Source organism: Sabethes cyaneus, chromosome 2 (assembly GCF_943734655.1).
Source record: "Sabethes cyaneus chromosome 2, idSabCyanKW18_F2, whole genome shotgun sequence".
NCBI lineage: Eukaryota > Metazoa > Arthropoda > Insecta > Diptera > Culicidae > Sabethes > Sabethes cyaneus.
The window spans coordinates 164,132,747-164,148,518 of NC_071354.1; the positions used below are offsets into that span (position 1 = coordinate 164,132,747).

Sequence of the window (15,772 nt, forward strand, 5' to 3'; positions counted from 1 at the left end):
AGATCACTCTACATTCGAAAAAGCAAATTTTCAATTCAAACGTTAAATCCGTACTGCTGTATGTCTACGAAACGTGGTACGTCCCAGCAGACGGCCGATAGCAACAGAAATGTGTGAACGTAGGTGGAAGTGGATCGGTCATATCTTGAGGAAAGGAGCGAATGAGATCTGCAAAGAATCGCTCGACTGGAATCCGCAAGTGTCTACAAACGGTAACACGATAACAGTGGGCTGGCTCCCGCCGATTCCCGAGAAATTGGTAGGCTGAAGAATAATAGACCCGCCGGTAAGAACCAACTCCCAGCAGAACTCTACAAAAATGGCAAAGCACTACTAGCAACGATACTTCACTGGATAATTACAAGGATTTGGGAGGAGTAAAAGTTACGATAGAATAGATGGAAGTGCGATTGGTTCGTTTTCTGTAATTACCGCGGCATTACGCTGACGCCACCTACAAGGTGCTCTCCCAGATGTAACGTCGTTTATCCCCAATATCAAGATTTTGCAGGGCTTTATCAAATTTTCACTCTACGACAAATCCTCCAGGAATGTCGAGAGTACAACATGTCTAGGCATCATATTTTTGTGGATTTCAGCAAGTTCAGGGCAGTATACAATACAGCTGAACGCGAACAGCTATAGCAGATAATGCACGAGAACGGTTTTAAGCATCAGTACAGGATACAGCCTGTGTGCTGCTACTCCGTTATTGACCAGGACCGATGAAAATTGCAAAACGATAACTGAAAAAGGAATACTTGGAACAGCACACTATTTCCCATTGTGCAACCTTATCAAGTCCCTGCATTCTGATCAATACTGACGCCGGCCACGTCCGAATGCGGGTCCTGGTGGGATGGGAAGGAATGTTAGTCCAAGACTTGTTGCTATTAAAGACCAGGGAATCCTTTGCATCTTCACAAGCATTTCGGAAGAGGAATTGCTGTTAGTAGAAGGGAGAGCTAGATAAAAATCTAACTTAATGAATAATAATGTAATCTGTCGAAAGCTACGCGCGGTGTGGTTTCATTTAAACGCTTACGAAGTCTGTTAGCGCCGACTATCTCGGAAAAATGGACCTATTTTCGGATGGTGATAAAAATAAAACTAAGACAGCTAATTGAGTGTGATAAATTTCCCATGGAAGGTTATTATATTAGTTTACTTGCAAAAAAACTGCGCCCTTGGGAGCGGCCTTCCGGCAGTTAACCGGAACATTCGCCATAGCGGACGAAACCATGCATGTAGACATGTTTTTGAGTTCTTTCTTCGTTTTATTTATCAATTCCTCCTCAGTTTTCGCGACAGAATTGTTGGAGTAGATCTTACGCTTCAGGTTTGTCCAGAAATCCAGATCCGGCCAGAACACCACGTCTTCACCCTTATGGTATTTCTAGATAATAAATGCAACTTCCAGCAGGCACTTCGTATTATAAAATTCCCCGTTCACGGCCAGTTCGGGGCGAAAGAAGAGCGGCTTTGATCTCCATCGCGCTGATTGTCAGCCACAGCACCTTCTTAGGCAACTTGGTGTTTGAAATGAACTTCACCTCGAAGCTCACTTCCTTCGTGGGGGAAGTAAAATACGAAGTGCCCTGTCAGTCGTTGCCATCGAGGGTGAGATAGGTCTCATCATCCATCACCACTGCCACGTCGCGATTCGCCTGGAAAATCGTCTTGACCATCTTATTCAACCGCTGCCGATGCGTCATTGCCTGCAGCTCCGAGACCAGTGGACGGGACATGTCGCTTCTTGATATACATGCTCTTGTTCATCAGGTACTTTTTCACTTTTTGGCTGGTTGCACCGACCTCCCGACTAAGCACACGCAGCGATGTAGCCACTTTTCCCTCGGCCTTCCTCTTCAGCATCCTTTAGAGCTTCGTGTCGCTCAGGGTTGTCAGTCGTTCAGAACCGGGATTTCTTTCGATGCTCTAATTATTGTCCAATAGTGCCAAGATGTTGTAGTTGCCGGAACGGGCGTATCCGGCGTCCGCAAAGTGCCGCACGATGTCCGTTTTCAACGCGGCGGGGTTCAGTTCTTTGAACATGCACGCTTCTGAACGGAGTAGCTTCCCTGTTTTCGCCATCACGGTTAGAGTTCGACTGATAGAACTGTAGAATTTTTTTGCTTGTAAACAAATATAATAACCTTCCATGGGAAATTTTTCACACTCAATTAGCTGTCTTTTTTTCTCACCATCCGAAAAAAGTTCATTTTTTAATGCAAACGTTAGATAATGCACGATAACGGTCTTCCGGACAAACTGACGCGCCTGATCAAAGCTACCGCACTGGAGCGAGTGCTGTGGTACGTGCACGGTTCGGGGACACTCTCGAGTCGCGGCTAGGGCATAGACTGTCCTGTATGTTATGCAAGATCGTTATTGAACGTGTGATCCGTCGAGTGTGCATCGAAACGAGAGGATCGAACTTAAGCAAGCGCAGCCAACTCCTAGCCTTCGCAGACGACATTGACATCATTACTAGATACCTTGGGATGGCGGAGGCAATCCATTCCAGACTAAAAACGGAGACTAGGAGGATAGGGTTACAAATCAACACGACGAAAACCAAATATATGGTAGGAAGAGGGTCCAGAGAAAGCAACCTTTGCCGCTTATTTAAGCTTCACGAGCCAAAAGCGATAACTTTGTAGGGAAAGGTCCTAGAGATTTTCAACTCTCTGCAAAAACGTATGTTTTGAGTTCCATACCTTCTTGTAAAACGTAACCAACATAAGCTAAGTATGAATAACTTATTTTTAAAGAATTTCAGAAGAAAATGTTCTATAGCACTGTACTCGATAAAGATAGAAATATCATTTCTTTAGCAAAGTTGTTTTCCTTTATATTTTATACAACTTTGCCGAAGAAACTATGTGTCTATCTACTAACACCGTAAAGTGGACGTGTATCAAGCCTATACCGAAGATTAAGAACATAAAACGTATTCTTTCTGTATTTCTTGCCGTACTCTCATTTGGGTGGTTGGGGACAAGCTGCACCTATACAAGTATGTAGTACTCGACCTAAGGTTTAAGGTGAATTACTGATTTCATAAATTCACTTGCCTCATTTTATCCCATAGGCTCGTGAAGTTATAGAAATTTAAAGCTTGAATATATGATAACTTAGCAAGTTAAGGTCCATCAGATTTGCGGTCTTCTGCAAAAACGTTTATTTTGTGTGCTTCGATAATTACCTACCTAGCACAATATACGCTTGTAACATGCAACTAACAAGCTAAGTATGAAAAACTAATTTTTAAAGAAGTTTCAAAGAATATTCTCTATAGTTCAGCACTTCTGAAAGATAGAAATTTTATTTCTTCAGCAAAGTAGCTTGTTTTTACATTATTTACCACTTTGTCGAAGAAGCTATGACTATATTACCTAACACAAAAAAGTTATTTATTTTATTATAGTAAGCGATGAGTAACTTTTGACATTTAGTTATTAGGGGGGATATTTTTACGAACAAAAGTCCTGAAGAACATCAATGATAAATGAAAGCAAAAGACAGTAGGAAAAAAGTTCCACTTTTCGCCCTTTTAGATCACTGTGCAGGGGCAGGACATTTTTAGAAAAAAAATGCCATTGTGCAACGTATGGGAACTCTTTTTATTGGTAGATGCTTAGAAAAGACTCATCTTATTCATCTTTGTAAACAAAACAAAGCTCGATAAAAATAAAAAGAAGAAAAAAGAGCTCTGGAAGAGGAACTTTGATTTCAAATAAGACTCTTTCTTTAGAGTTATAATGAGTTATAGTTACCATTAGTTAGAGTTACAATTAGCTTCAATATTAGCCTTTATTTTGAGCAATTAAAACAACGCAGACGACTTCAATATTATTGATGTGAACTGTACCCAGACCCGAGCAGGAGCGAGGCGTAAAATAATACAAAAACAATATCAAACTGTGTTATAATGGTATATTTTGTTATTGAATAGATATGGAGATACATTGATAACACTTTTTGTTGTTGAGTAGATATTTAAAACAGTGGTTGTAAGATGAGTATAATAACTGATTTTATTATCGTCTTATTTTGACGTTAAAATGACATTCGATATGTTTCATACAATTTTTTTTATTGATTAAAGAAATTTTAGATTATAAATATTTTATAAAAGGATTTTTTAATATCTCATATACTACTTCACTTGTTATTCAATACCTTAATAATACTAAAATATATTATTCTAAGCTCTGAATACAGCTGAATACACTGAATGTGGTTGCTTTGTTATTCAAATAACACAAGTGGTTATTCTTTTAGCCTTAAAGGAGTAAAATTTTGATTTTATTTTTTGTTATTTTACCAACTATGTCAGCCAAAACAAGACCAAATTTTGATATGAGTTATTCAACTTCCAATAACACATTTTGATATAATTTTGCTATTCGCTCCTGCTCGGGGAGGCTAGAGCTTTGTAAGAAACCTCTGGACAATATCTTGTGATCAGTTTTCATTAACAGAAGGGGTATTTTGCGCTGCTTCAATACAATAGACTACAGTAAATTAGATATGCAATAGGGTAGGCGGCCAAATGATTAGCTACGATAACATTGAAATTACCTTTAATTAATATTTAATGTAATAATACGAAATACGCTTCAAAAATGAACTGTGATCTATCCCCAGCTAACTGCCCTGAAGCATGTATATTTGCTAAAATATTGAGCTAATTTACGATTGTCTAAAATTACAAACATTCACACAAAAGTTAAGAATGGCTTTGAAGCCGTTTGGAAGACTCTCCACCCAATTGTGTGAAATAATGAAACGACGAGCGTTTAAAGCATTGAACTATACTCTTTCATGATTTATATTTGAAATTATCCGTATGCAGACGAATATAGAAGCGTCGTTATTCAGAATTTATTCCTACCCTATAGATATACCACGCATATTCAACCAGCTATAACTATTAAAGATGTCCAACGGTTTCCATGAAATATACACTATATATAGGACATGAAAGACACTGGGCTTAGTTATTGATTGCTATCTTCACCATATGCTTCAACATACCTCTCGCCGCAATGACTAACGTTCACGTCCCACTCCGCGGGTTGTTTTGCTCCAGGTGGAGAGCATCCGCTTTAATAGTGTAAAACTAAAATAAACCGTTTAGAGGTGCAATCACGTCACGTCGATTCCTGACAACGTTTTTTTTACCATTTGCTTCTTTTTCGGTGGAATGAAATCAGCCGCCAATATGCCGTTCAGAATGAAAAAGAGGATATTGCGTGGTTTACTCCCTAGCGATTTCATTCTCGGAAACAGGACACATAACACAGTGCCAACGAACGGTTGTTGGTAAATTGAAAAATAATTCTTTTCAATTGCAAATCAATAACTCTGTTAGCTTTTGCTTTGCTGGTCGACTGCGAAATATCACGCGTCTCCATTAGCTACATTTGGCTATGGAGGAGAATGTTCCCTTATGTCACTTACATCTTATAATTATTCTCGAAGAATAGATTAGTTCGGCCTAAACTTAAAATTGAAAGGGTTGTCAAACTTTCAATAAAGTTGAATTATTCTCGTTCATTCTATGCTGAGCTGCTGAGCATTTTTGTTTTCATTGTATAACGTACAAAAATACTCTTACTTACGAACCACGCTGCATCGCATCGTGCGAGCAAGCAGTCGGACAGAGGAAAAGAGTCTCAAAAAGCTTCGATTCAGGCCATCCTTTCCACAAGCTGTGATGGGAAAGGTTATTACCGCCAATCACGTACCCAACTGCTCTACATTGTGACAACAGGAAGAAACCGGGATCGACGGCCTGGAAGTTGACTGTGTCAATCCTACCTTTGTATGGGCTGGCACAACCGTGTGCTTGTGTGCAAGTATACATACATGGAAAAGTAAAGATTTTCACAATACATTTTTCATTGTCATGAACTAGAATGGAAATTGCTATATGCAGTATAGAGCTGTGTTGTATGCACAAGAGACTCATGTCATGAGAGTTCACGAGACATTGGGGAAGAGATTTTTCGATGCGAGGGAAGGTTGACTAAATTCCAAAACATTGCCCTAATATTGTATTTAGAACTATGTTACCGAAGCGACTGAGTAAAAAGTTAGTATTCAAAAACTTAATTTCAAACATAAATACATTGGACTTCCTCGATTGCTCATCTTCAGCTAACTGAGCTGTTTCTCGCTCAACCACACTATTATTGAATTTACACCTGATGCTAGTCGTGAAAGTTTTTTTATCTGCTTGAGTTAGAGTGGTTCAAAGGTTGAGCTTTCAAAGTTCTACGTAAATGTGCCGAATCTGTCCTGGTAGTTTACACCAAACAGACAGAGTTATTTTTATGGTAATCCAAACCAGCGAATCTATAGTTATCTTATACTTGTAGTGAACCATTCTAATGTACATTTAACATCACATGGAATGCAATGTAGCTGGTCAGAGAAACTAAAGTTTCGCTGTACGCAGCGAAGCACTGCATAATTGACATTCCAGAGAGAAAATTGATTTTTAAATCGATTCCTTTTAGCCGCATCGTGATTTTCCAACTGTTTTGTCCTAGTATGCTTTAAAGGTAAAGCAGCGGCAATCAGATTGCATTTAAGGCATTTTACATGGAAATTGACTCTAAATGGAATAATATGTACTAGTGATGTAGTACTGCTAGTAATTTTATCACTGTGGTATTTTTAAAATGTTTGCTAAAGCCGCAAAAAATGTCAATAAACTTAAATTATTACTGTGAAAAATTTGACATCTTGACTTTCCTAGCATTTCTTGTGAAAAGGTCTAAGTGTGCAATGAAAGGTTGTATCTAATCAAGACTGGATACAAACATTTTGATGTATGTCAAGAAGGCATATTTTTGTTCAAAAAGCGCAAAAATTATGCAGCCATAGGACGATGATATATGTAGTACGACCAGAAAATAGATGAAAGGCCCTTTCATATAAAAGCAGTCGACGTTTTTTCGGCGTACGAAATGTGAGAAGCAAAGAAGAAGCGAATTTACATAGCTCTGACTATCTGAAGTCTTTGTTTTCGGGAAACTTATTCACATTATGAGGACTCACTGGCTATTATTGTTTCCTTTCATACACCAAATGAAGAAAGAGGCATAATTTTTGTAATCCTTTGCCCTCATTGAATAACCCGTATGGTTCACTCTTCTTTTTTAGGACAGGAAACTAGAGAGATAAGAAAAGTGTTCATAGAATTTTGTTTTCAATACGTTTTAAACATATGTTTAAATATTCGAGAAAGGAATATAAATGTATATTTTGCTAAAGTGGTCAGAGGACGAGGTTCGCCATTTTCTTATGATATATGAAATTAGCTTGTTTTGTAATTCGCGTGTTGATACGTTCGTGTTAATAGTCAACTCTTATTTTATTATATTGTACCCAGGTAACCAATAAGCAGTAAAATAAGCAGTAAATCAGTCGTTTATTAGCATCCCTGGCGTTTTATACTGCAGGTTGCTGTTTATCAGCTTTTTGACTGCATAACTGTTGTAAATTGGCATGCACAATTCTATTTAAATTTTTCTTGTTGGTAACTAGCTGCAAATAAGCATTGTCAGCACTATAAGAGGGCTAGCAGTAAAGTAGCCGCATATTTTGCCAAAATAGCATTTAAGTAGCATTTAAGGCAACTTAAATGCTTATTGGCTTGCTTTTAAATTGCATTGGAAATGCATATTGGTTACCTGGGTAGTATGCATTCAGAAGTAAGTTGTTATATACTGTTCCAAAGATCACGGACGCTTCAGTTTTCTTGCAAATTCAGTCAAAATTCCAGTGTTGTTTTTCATGACAACCGTAAGTTTTTTGACCCCTATAAAATAATAGCATAGTTTTTACTAAATTAATATGTAAAGTTTTTATTTTTTCTAGACAAACTTTTCATACACTGTCTTTGAAATGCTTCACATGCAAGATGCAATTTTTAATGTTTTTGCTCTAAAATAGTGGTAGCACAGACAAACAGACACGATTCTTGCGCTAATTTCATCGTGCATCGTCGAGTATTGCAGTACTGAGCAAACTTTGACAGAATGACCTTTCTCCTTTCTATTAGCGTGTATAACTTCTGTCCAGGAAGTTGTTTGAAGAATATTTGAAATTATTACCGAGCGTTTTAGTAGAACTTATGAATAACCGAGAACAAATTGAAAATAAATTCCTTTTAGTTTTACTACTTTCAACTATCGTCACGGAAGCGCGTATTACATCTAGGACTTGTAGCCTTCTTCAGATAGATACAACTCAGTCTAGTTTGATGAAGTTAGATCTTGGGATTACGACGTCGATGTTGTTTATATTTCGTGTATCATATCGAAGTGACTGTAAGTTTAGTTATTGTTTGACCGGATTTTTAAAATGCAGTTTAATGTAAACTTAAATACAACAGACTCATCACATATTTTCCTTGACATAAGAGAATCATCACTGAGGGGTTGACAAAAGGGAGGGCGTAACAAGTAAAATGCGTCGCGTTTCTCTTGTATTTAGACAGATTGCAGTTGCGCAAGTAGCTAAGTGACAAAAATCCTGGGGTGGGGGTGGAGGTTTTGGAGGACGCGATTGCATCCTGGAAGAATATATGGAAAAAGGTTCATTTTTCTTCCGTTATAACGATTTTTAAAGTGTAAACAGATGCATAATTGGCAATGTGATAGAAGGGGGAGCTAACTGGGACAACGGGGGAAGGGGGACGAGGATCATGAGTAGGAATGTATGTTTCGTTATAACTCCGGTTTTTTTTCAAAGTTTCCACACATGTTATTTGACATAAAAGAATTAGCGCAGAGGAGTTAATAAACCCGACGATCTTTTACAAGGGGAGATGGAGGGTATGGGTGAAGGCGTGCGTTTCATCAGTATTTGGACTGATAGTCGTTGCACAAGTGGCTGGATGGGGATAGGGTTGCCAAAAAGTATGAAAAGTTTTGTCCCACTTTATAGAGATTACCGAAAAGAAGACAGATTTATAAGGGACCAGTGGACAAGTGGTAGGGAAGCTGACAAAGGCAGTAGATACATTAAAATAAAGAAAAAAGGTTTTGTTTCTTGCATTATGATTATTTACGTTACAAAAACAGATGTACAAGTGGCTGAGAGACGAAGGGGTCACGATTTTTAAAATTTTGCAGGAAATTTCAAAGCAGGCAGTTTAAAAAACTAAACGTTGAGACTTTAAATAAAAATTTAAAGCAAGAAAATTGACTGATAGGTTAGACGAGCAACCATTCAATACTGCAATTAATGAATGTATTGAATTGACGGGTACCAAGCTGAGAAAGATAAACACTGTCAGCAGCTCAGTAGTCATGTCCATGGGCTGACAGATAAAAGAATATTACCATTATAATATACACAAGAAAAGATGTTGGGTTTTGCGCCACCTAGAGAATGCATAGTTTGTGCAACTCCAGGTGGCTTTTCCCAGCCTGTTTCATTCAGACCACGAGTCGGTTGAAATTAAAATGAATAAATAAATAAAAAACGGTGCAACGTAGGGACCATTTACAAACTATGTGACGAATGTCGGGCCACTCAGAAATGCGTTGAGTAATAATTCCCCAAGTTACCCCTTTCTTCACAATCGAACAAACAAACCGTTTAAAAAAAGAACTTGTGTGTAAACACATAATTTTCGGAAAAAAAACAAAGCATTTTAAGGGGACACATACAACTAAAAATTTTGAAAAGTTCATTATTTTTTATTTCATATTTTGATTCTTCAGTCTTTTCCGCTTATTTTGATACTAATTTCATGATTCGACCATAGGAAGTGGCCGAAAAACGATCATACACATAAGCGTTCCAGTTAGGGCTGTCGGTATTGGGGGCTTTTGGTGAAAACCGGTATTTCGGTATTGGCGTAGAAAATACCGGTAATACCGGTAAAATACCGGTATTGGCAGATTATTCGAAATCAATAGAAATATTGATGTTTTTCAGTAAATCTTTTTATTTTGAAACATTAGCTCCAGTATTGTTGCTTAGCAAAATAGAATTGAAGCAGATATAATACACTTAGCGATTTAATTCCCTTACTATAGAATGAATTTTATTGCCAACACTTCCAATAATTGAAAAAACTTCCGCTTTCATCGATGTCTAGCGAACGGCTATAAGCACATCACGAACTTTCCTTACATTTCTTCAAATTTATAGTTGGGAGACCCGCCTTTAATTATTTACAAAATATCTTGTATTGTTGCTTCCAGCATAATTAATGCCCCGGTCTACTACAGCCTCTCAACAATTTTTTCTCCATCCCCAAACCGGAACTCCTGCATAACGTTATCCTCTTCATCATCGTTCACAAATACCTTCTCTTCTCTGTTATCAATCCCACTATTCCAAGATAGTGGGATGCAGATTTCGTCTCCTTGTGTGCAAATTCTTTCCTGGCAGATCCTTTGTTGGCAAGAATGCTCAAAACGCGCAAAGATCCCCGTATTCTGATCAGAGTCCGGCATCGTCGAAACAAATAAATGAAGCTAACTCTCCCTTACATTCGCTTCATATATGAAGCGACTTGTTTCATTTGTTGAACAGAACGTTTCCAGCAAGCTTCAGCTGAAGCTACTGACTGTGTCAAATGATGACGATTGACAGTCATGCACGATTTGTCGATGTTGAGTAGATTAATGTAGGAAATGTTACTCATAATCAATTCAATTGCATTCAAAGTCTAGGCTGACCTTTTTTTGAATATTTGATAGAGAAATACAAATGAAACTTTAAAACCGGTCGTCATGATGAAGTGAAAATCGTTTCAAAGACGCTGATTCAAGTCAGTTTTGAAACGAAGCGGCGCTGCTTCTGTTAAAACTGAAGCTTTATTGCTTCATTGTTGAATAACAATTTACTAGTGTTGGGTACCGCTAGTTCGCTAACCGAGCAATCGCGAAACGCTAATTAGGCTTCATAATTTATACTCAGGCTAACCGAATTGTTGCTGATCCGTAATTCCAAATGAAGTGCCGCTGTTAATTTTGAAATAGTAAACTGTAGAGGATTTTATCCATTATTATAGGTTTTGATCTTAGTTATATTAAGAAAGTAATAATTTGTACAGTGATAGATTACAATGCAAGTTGTTGTGATATGTTCAAAAATAAACTGTGACTGTTAATTTGCAGTTTGCGATTAGTGAAATTGAATTGCTTAGCGAATTAGCGGTGCCCAACATTGCAATTTACTATTGTAAGTGACGTTTCTGGGCCCTGATCTTGTTTCCTAAATTCGTTATTTGAGAGTTTGGAATAATTTGGTGGTTTTTGAATGACAAGTTGTTCAAAAATAAATTGAAACGCGACGTCTGGCTTATACAATGAAACATTTTTACACCAAAGTTACTCTACTGTGCCTTAAACGGGTTCAAGAGCTGAAATGATTCGACCCACAATTGCACTCTCTTCATTGTTAGTAGTCGAAGAATCTCGTCGGCATTAACATCAAGTTGTTTTTCTAAGAGTTTTATAATTTTTTATCAAATTTAGTTCTTATTCGAATAAGGAGTTGGAAAAAACAAGCAGATTAGAAAATACCGGAAATACCGGTTTTTTACCTTTTCAAAACCGGTATTTCGGTATCCAAAAATTGGCCGGTATTACCGGTTTCGGTACTACCGGTACTACCGGTTAGACAGCCCTAGTTCCAGTGCGGCGTGGAACAACTTCGACGGAATAAAACGCCGCTCCTGAAAAACCACGATCTTTGTACCTTTTTCTCAGAATCTACACAACGTATTGGAACAAACTTTTTTTGTTTTGTTGGTAGTAGTTTGACAAAGACTTTTAAAACTTTTGAGCTTTGTAAACGAAATACAACTTGAGAAAAACGAAAAAGAAGAAGAAAAGATGACTGAAAAAATCAAATTTTGACTTCATTTTCTTTTTTCTCTGGTTGTGTTCCATTTACAAAGCTCAAAAATTTAAAAAAGTATTTGTCAAGTTACTACTGACAAAACAAAAAAAAAGTTTGTTCCAATACGTTGTGTAGTTTCTGAGAAAAAGGTACATAAAGTTTGAAAATCGCGGGTTTTCAGGAGCGGCGTTTTATTCCGTCAAGGTTGTTCCACACCGCACTGAAACGCTTATGTGTCTGATCGTTTTTCGGTCACTTCCCGTGGTCGGATCAATACAAAATTATTATCAAAATAAGCGGAAAAGACTGCAGAAACAAAATCTGAAATAAAAAAATAAAGCAACTTTCAAAAGTTTTAGTCGTTTATGTCCCCTTAAATTTCGGCCTACCTTTGTTTTATGAAATTGCTGACATATTATATTGTACAAGGTAAAATCCAGCCATCATCGGTAAGGAACGTTATTCAGGTAATTTTAATACAGCCTATGCACGTGATTATTGTACGATGCAAATTAATTTATTCAGAAAATACTACCACACACGGAAAGCCCGCACAACGTTCATTAGACCGAAAAATTCCCATTCATGATTCTCACCCTACCTTGAAATCTTTCTGCACTATTATTGTAGAGTGGCAGCGATAAAAAAAACTACTCAGGCTAGTTGGCCGGAAGTTCGTGCGATTAGCAGGCTCGACCGCGTCACTATGCTCATTAGAGAAGAAAAAATTACAGACATGCTATTCAAAAGTTACGTAGGCGCAAATGTCCTTCTAAAATAAACAAAAACGACTCAAAAAATAGTGGCTTTAAGTTTTGTATAGGTTAGTGGGTAATTGGATTTTTGTTTAATTAAAGCAATATAATATTTCGACCTTCATATAAGAATTACTGTTCTTACCTTCCTACAAACTTGGGCATTCCACAATATTATGCATCAAGCATCATGAATGACGCAACAAATGCTCGATCGTAATGTTTCTCCTCATCCCACAGCTCTTTCTTTAATAAATGCGCGAAAGCTTGATGAGAATTGGATTGGGAAATATCGTGTAACTCCATTTGCTATCGAGATATCCTCATGAAAGAAGAGCGCTGAATTGTAACATTGGTCATTTGATAAGCGTTTATTTGTTGCTTTCTTTTCTTTTCGAACGAATTAACTGACTGGAACTTGGTCGAACAAAGTTTATGCTATTTTATGCTCGCTGATTCGAATGGAAAATGTGTGGTGTTTCATAAGGTTCCTTTTTCAGACCAGTCATCGACTAGGAGCAGGTCATTCTTTCGCGTCATCACGCTCCTTCATTTCCATCGACTGAGGCTTTAATTATAATTATGTTTCAGCACAGTACCTAAATGACTTTAATATTGGTTCATGCTATTTCTTCTATCCCCCCGTATGTACGTGTGCCGCTTAATCAAGGAAATGGATATCCGATGCTTATCGTTACTGGGATGATATCAGAAAAACAGAGGATGCTTCCGACGCTGGAGTGGCACAACTTTCTGGATATATTTTCTCCAGCACAGACCCTGCGATTGTTAGGGTGAGTTATTTCAAATTAGCACAGATTCATTCGCCACCGGAACTGGCATTAAACTTTCCTTCGCCTTTTTTTGAACTGATAATCAAAACAGCCATTGCATTGTAGGTATTTTACAAGTTTACAGTGGATAATAGTAAACAAAATGTGTTTGCCACTGCCTTATGGAATAAGCAAATAACTAAAAGCTGTGCATTTTTGAAAGAAATCAGAAAAAATGCTCTAGTGCAGCGGTTCCCAAATGGGGATTCGCGAACCCCCAGGGGTTCGCCAAAACTTTAGTTCGCTGCAGAATAGTATAGGGAAATCCGTCAGGGGGTACGCGAACCGAAAAAAGGTTGGGAACCGCTGCTCTAGTGCATATAAACAACTTCCATTGAATTTAGATCCAGTCTATCATCATCTAATCATAACACTACATCCTATATCAACGTGCTTTCAGCTATAATCATTAGATGATCGAGACCGTATAAGACGCTAGGCCTAAAACACGCAATATTGTTTTTACCACAAAATCTTTCCTAAACATGGCGTCTCCATTGATTTTATCGAATGCATTGGTATTTTTTAACTTGCCTCACCAACGGTTCAAGCAATATTTCTGACAAAACTGCAAGCTTTGAAATTCGTATTTTTTTCGTTCTAACTACATGAAATTAATGTAAACTCAATAATGGATTCTCCCTCAGAATCATTACATCGAGAAAGTGCTTCCGTTGTATCGACCAGTAACCGAACAAGAGCTGACGCTTTGCCCAGGTGAATGGAAGTACGGATCGTTCTTCACGACAGTTCTAACCGAATGCCGTTTATTCCAACCATGGGCCACTAAAAGGTAAAAATAATATTACTAGAAAGTGTTCTATTAACTTTTTATCGCTTTTAAATTTGTATGATAGATTTTTTATGATTTTAAAACTACATGCTTTGTAGCAAAAACCTAGTTTAAGGTTCAAGCTGTCGCCATTCAATTTTTGGATTTCAAAGCTTTTAATAGTGCGGTGAATATATTTTGACGAAATGAATATTAATTTAGCATAAAAATTGCTTATGAAATCCAAAAAAATCGGTAACTGCTTTATCAAAATCAAGAATTGAGTATTGTGTAGAAATTTGATGTGTGTAAAATGATTTTTTTTTAACTCAAATTCCTTTTCTACAGATTTTTGCGTCAGGGCGGTCGAATTGTTACCGAAAACCTGGAGGGTTTCCACAGATTGACCGGTAAATTCAGCGCGGTTGTCAATTGTTCTGGCCTGGGGGCTAAGAAGTTGTGCAATGATTACAAACTCGTTCCGATCCGAGGACAAGTTATCAAAGTCAAAGCTTCCTGGGTCAAAACGGCTTTCTATGCGGACTACGACACCTACATTATACCCGGATTCCAAGGAGTCACCCTAGGTGGATGTCGCAATTTTGACAGCTATAATACGAACTTATGTCGGCATGATTCAGCAGCAATAAGGGAACGTTGTGAGGCACTGTTACCTAGCTTAAAGGGAGCACCCGTCATAAGGGAGGCCGTTGGATTGAGACCTCACCGAGACCCGGTTCGGGTAGAGCCTGAATGGATGCAATTCCCCAGCGGAACACTGAAAGTTATCCACAACTATGGTCACGGAGGTTATGGAGTAACTACGGCTCCCGGAACTGCAATTTATGCTACACAATTACTAACTGATTTACTGAAAAGCAATAGTAAATTGTGAATTTCTTCCATCAAGTAAATATTTTTACTTTCGAAACAAATAAAATAAATAGTATATATATTTTTGGATAACAATCTTAAGCAAGATTTAAGCAAATTGTAATGGTAATTGCGAAATACATTCCAAATGTACCGGAATAATGAATCTAAGCCAACTTTCGTTGATTGTAAGCAGTGGGTACCATACAATTCTCCTAGTGTTATCGAAACATCAGCATTCAGTCCAGATTTGAATCTCATTGAACATCTTTTGAAATCATTTCCAAACTATAATGAGAAATCATTCGTTTGCTAATCAAGTAGACTTAAACCGACTGCCTTTAAAAAAAGGTCAGCAATTCATACAGGAATATTTGAGAAAGTGCTTGATTTTATCCCAAACAGATTAAAATAAGCCATCAAGAATCTAGAAGGTTAAGCAGGAAAGGACATTTATTTTAACTAACTTGACTATCCGAAATTTTTCTAAGTGCATTGGGCAATTCAAACTATATAAACTCCTTCACAGCGGAGTTTAAAAACAAAGAAATTCTTTGCAAAAATACTAGCCAATATTAATAAAAGAAAAACTTATGAGATTTATTAATGCTGGTTCGTTGGTGACGAAAATGTTGAAATATTGCTGATAGGGGCAA

At 37.5% G+C, this 15,772-nt stretch overlaps 1 protein-coding gene across 4 annotated transcripts in view; it reads left to right on the forward strand.

The window, feature by feature from the left end:
* The window catches only part of LOC128734995 (D-aspartate oxidase), a 34,681-nt gene extending 19,340 nt beyond the window's left edge, over nucleotides 1-15,341 (forward strand). For 3 of the 4 annotated variants that reach the window (XM_053829442.1, XM_053829441.1, XM_053829443.1), the window contains 3 exons: nucleotides 13,309-13,432; nucleotides 14,119-14,264; nucleotides 14,592-15,341. In XM_053829442.1, coding sequence (XP_053685417.1) covers nucleotides 13,309-13,432; nucleotides 14,119-14,264; nucleotides 14,592-15,138 — 817 coding nt within the window. In that variant the 3' untranslated portion in view covers nucleotides 15,139-15,341. The remainder of the gene's footprint in view (nucleotides 1-13,308; nucleotides 13,433-14,118; nucleotides 14,265-14,591) is intronic. The other variant, XM_053829440.1, reaches the window with a different exon arrangement.
* Nucleotides 15,342-15,772: the final 431 nt, after the last annotated feature.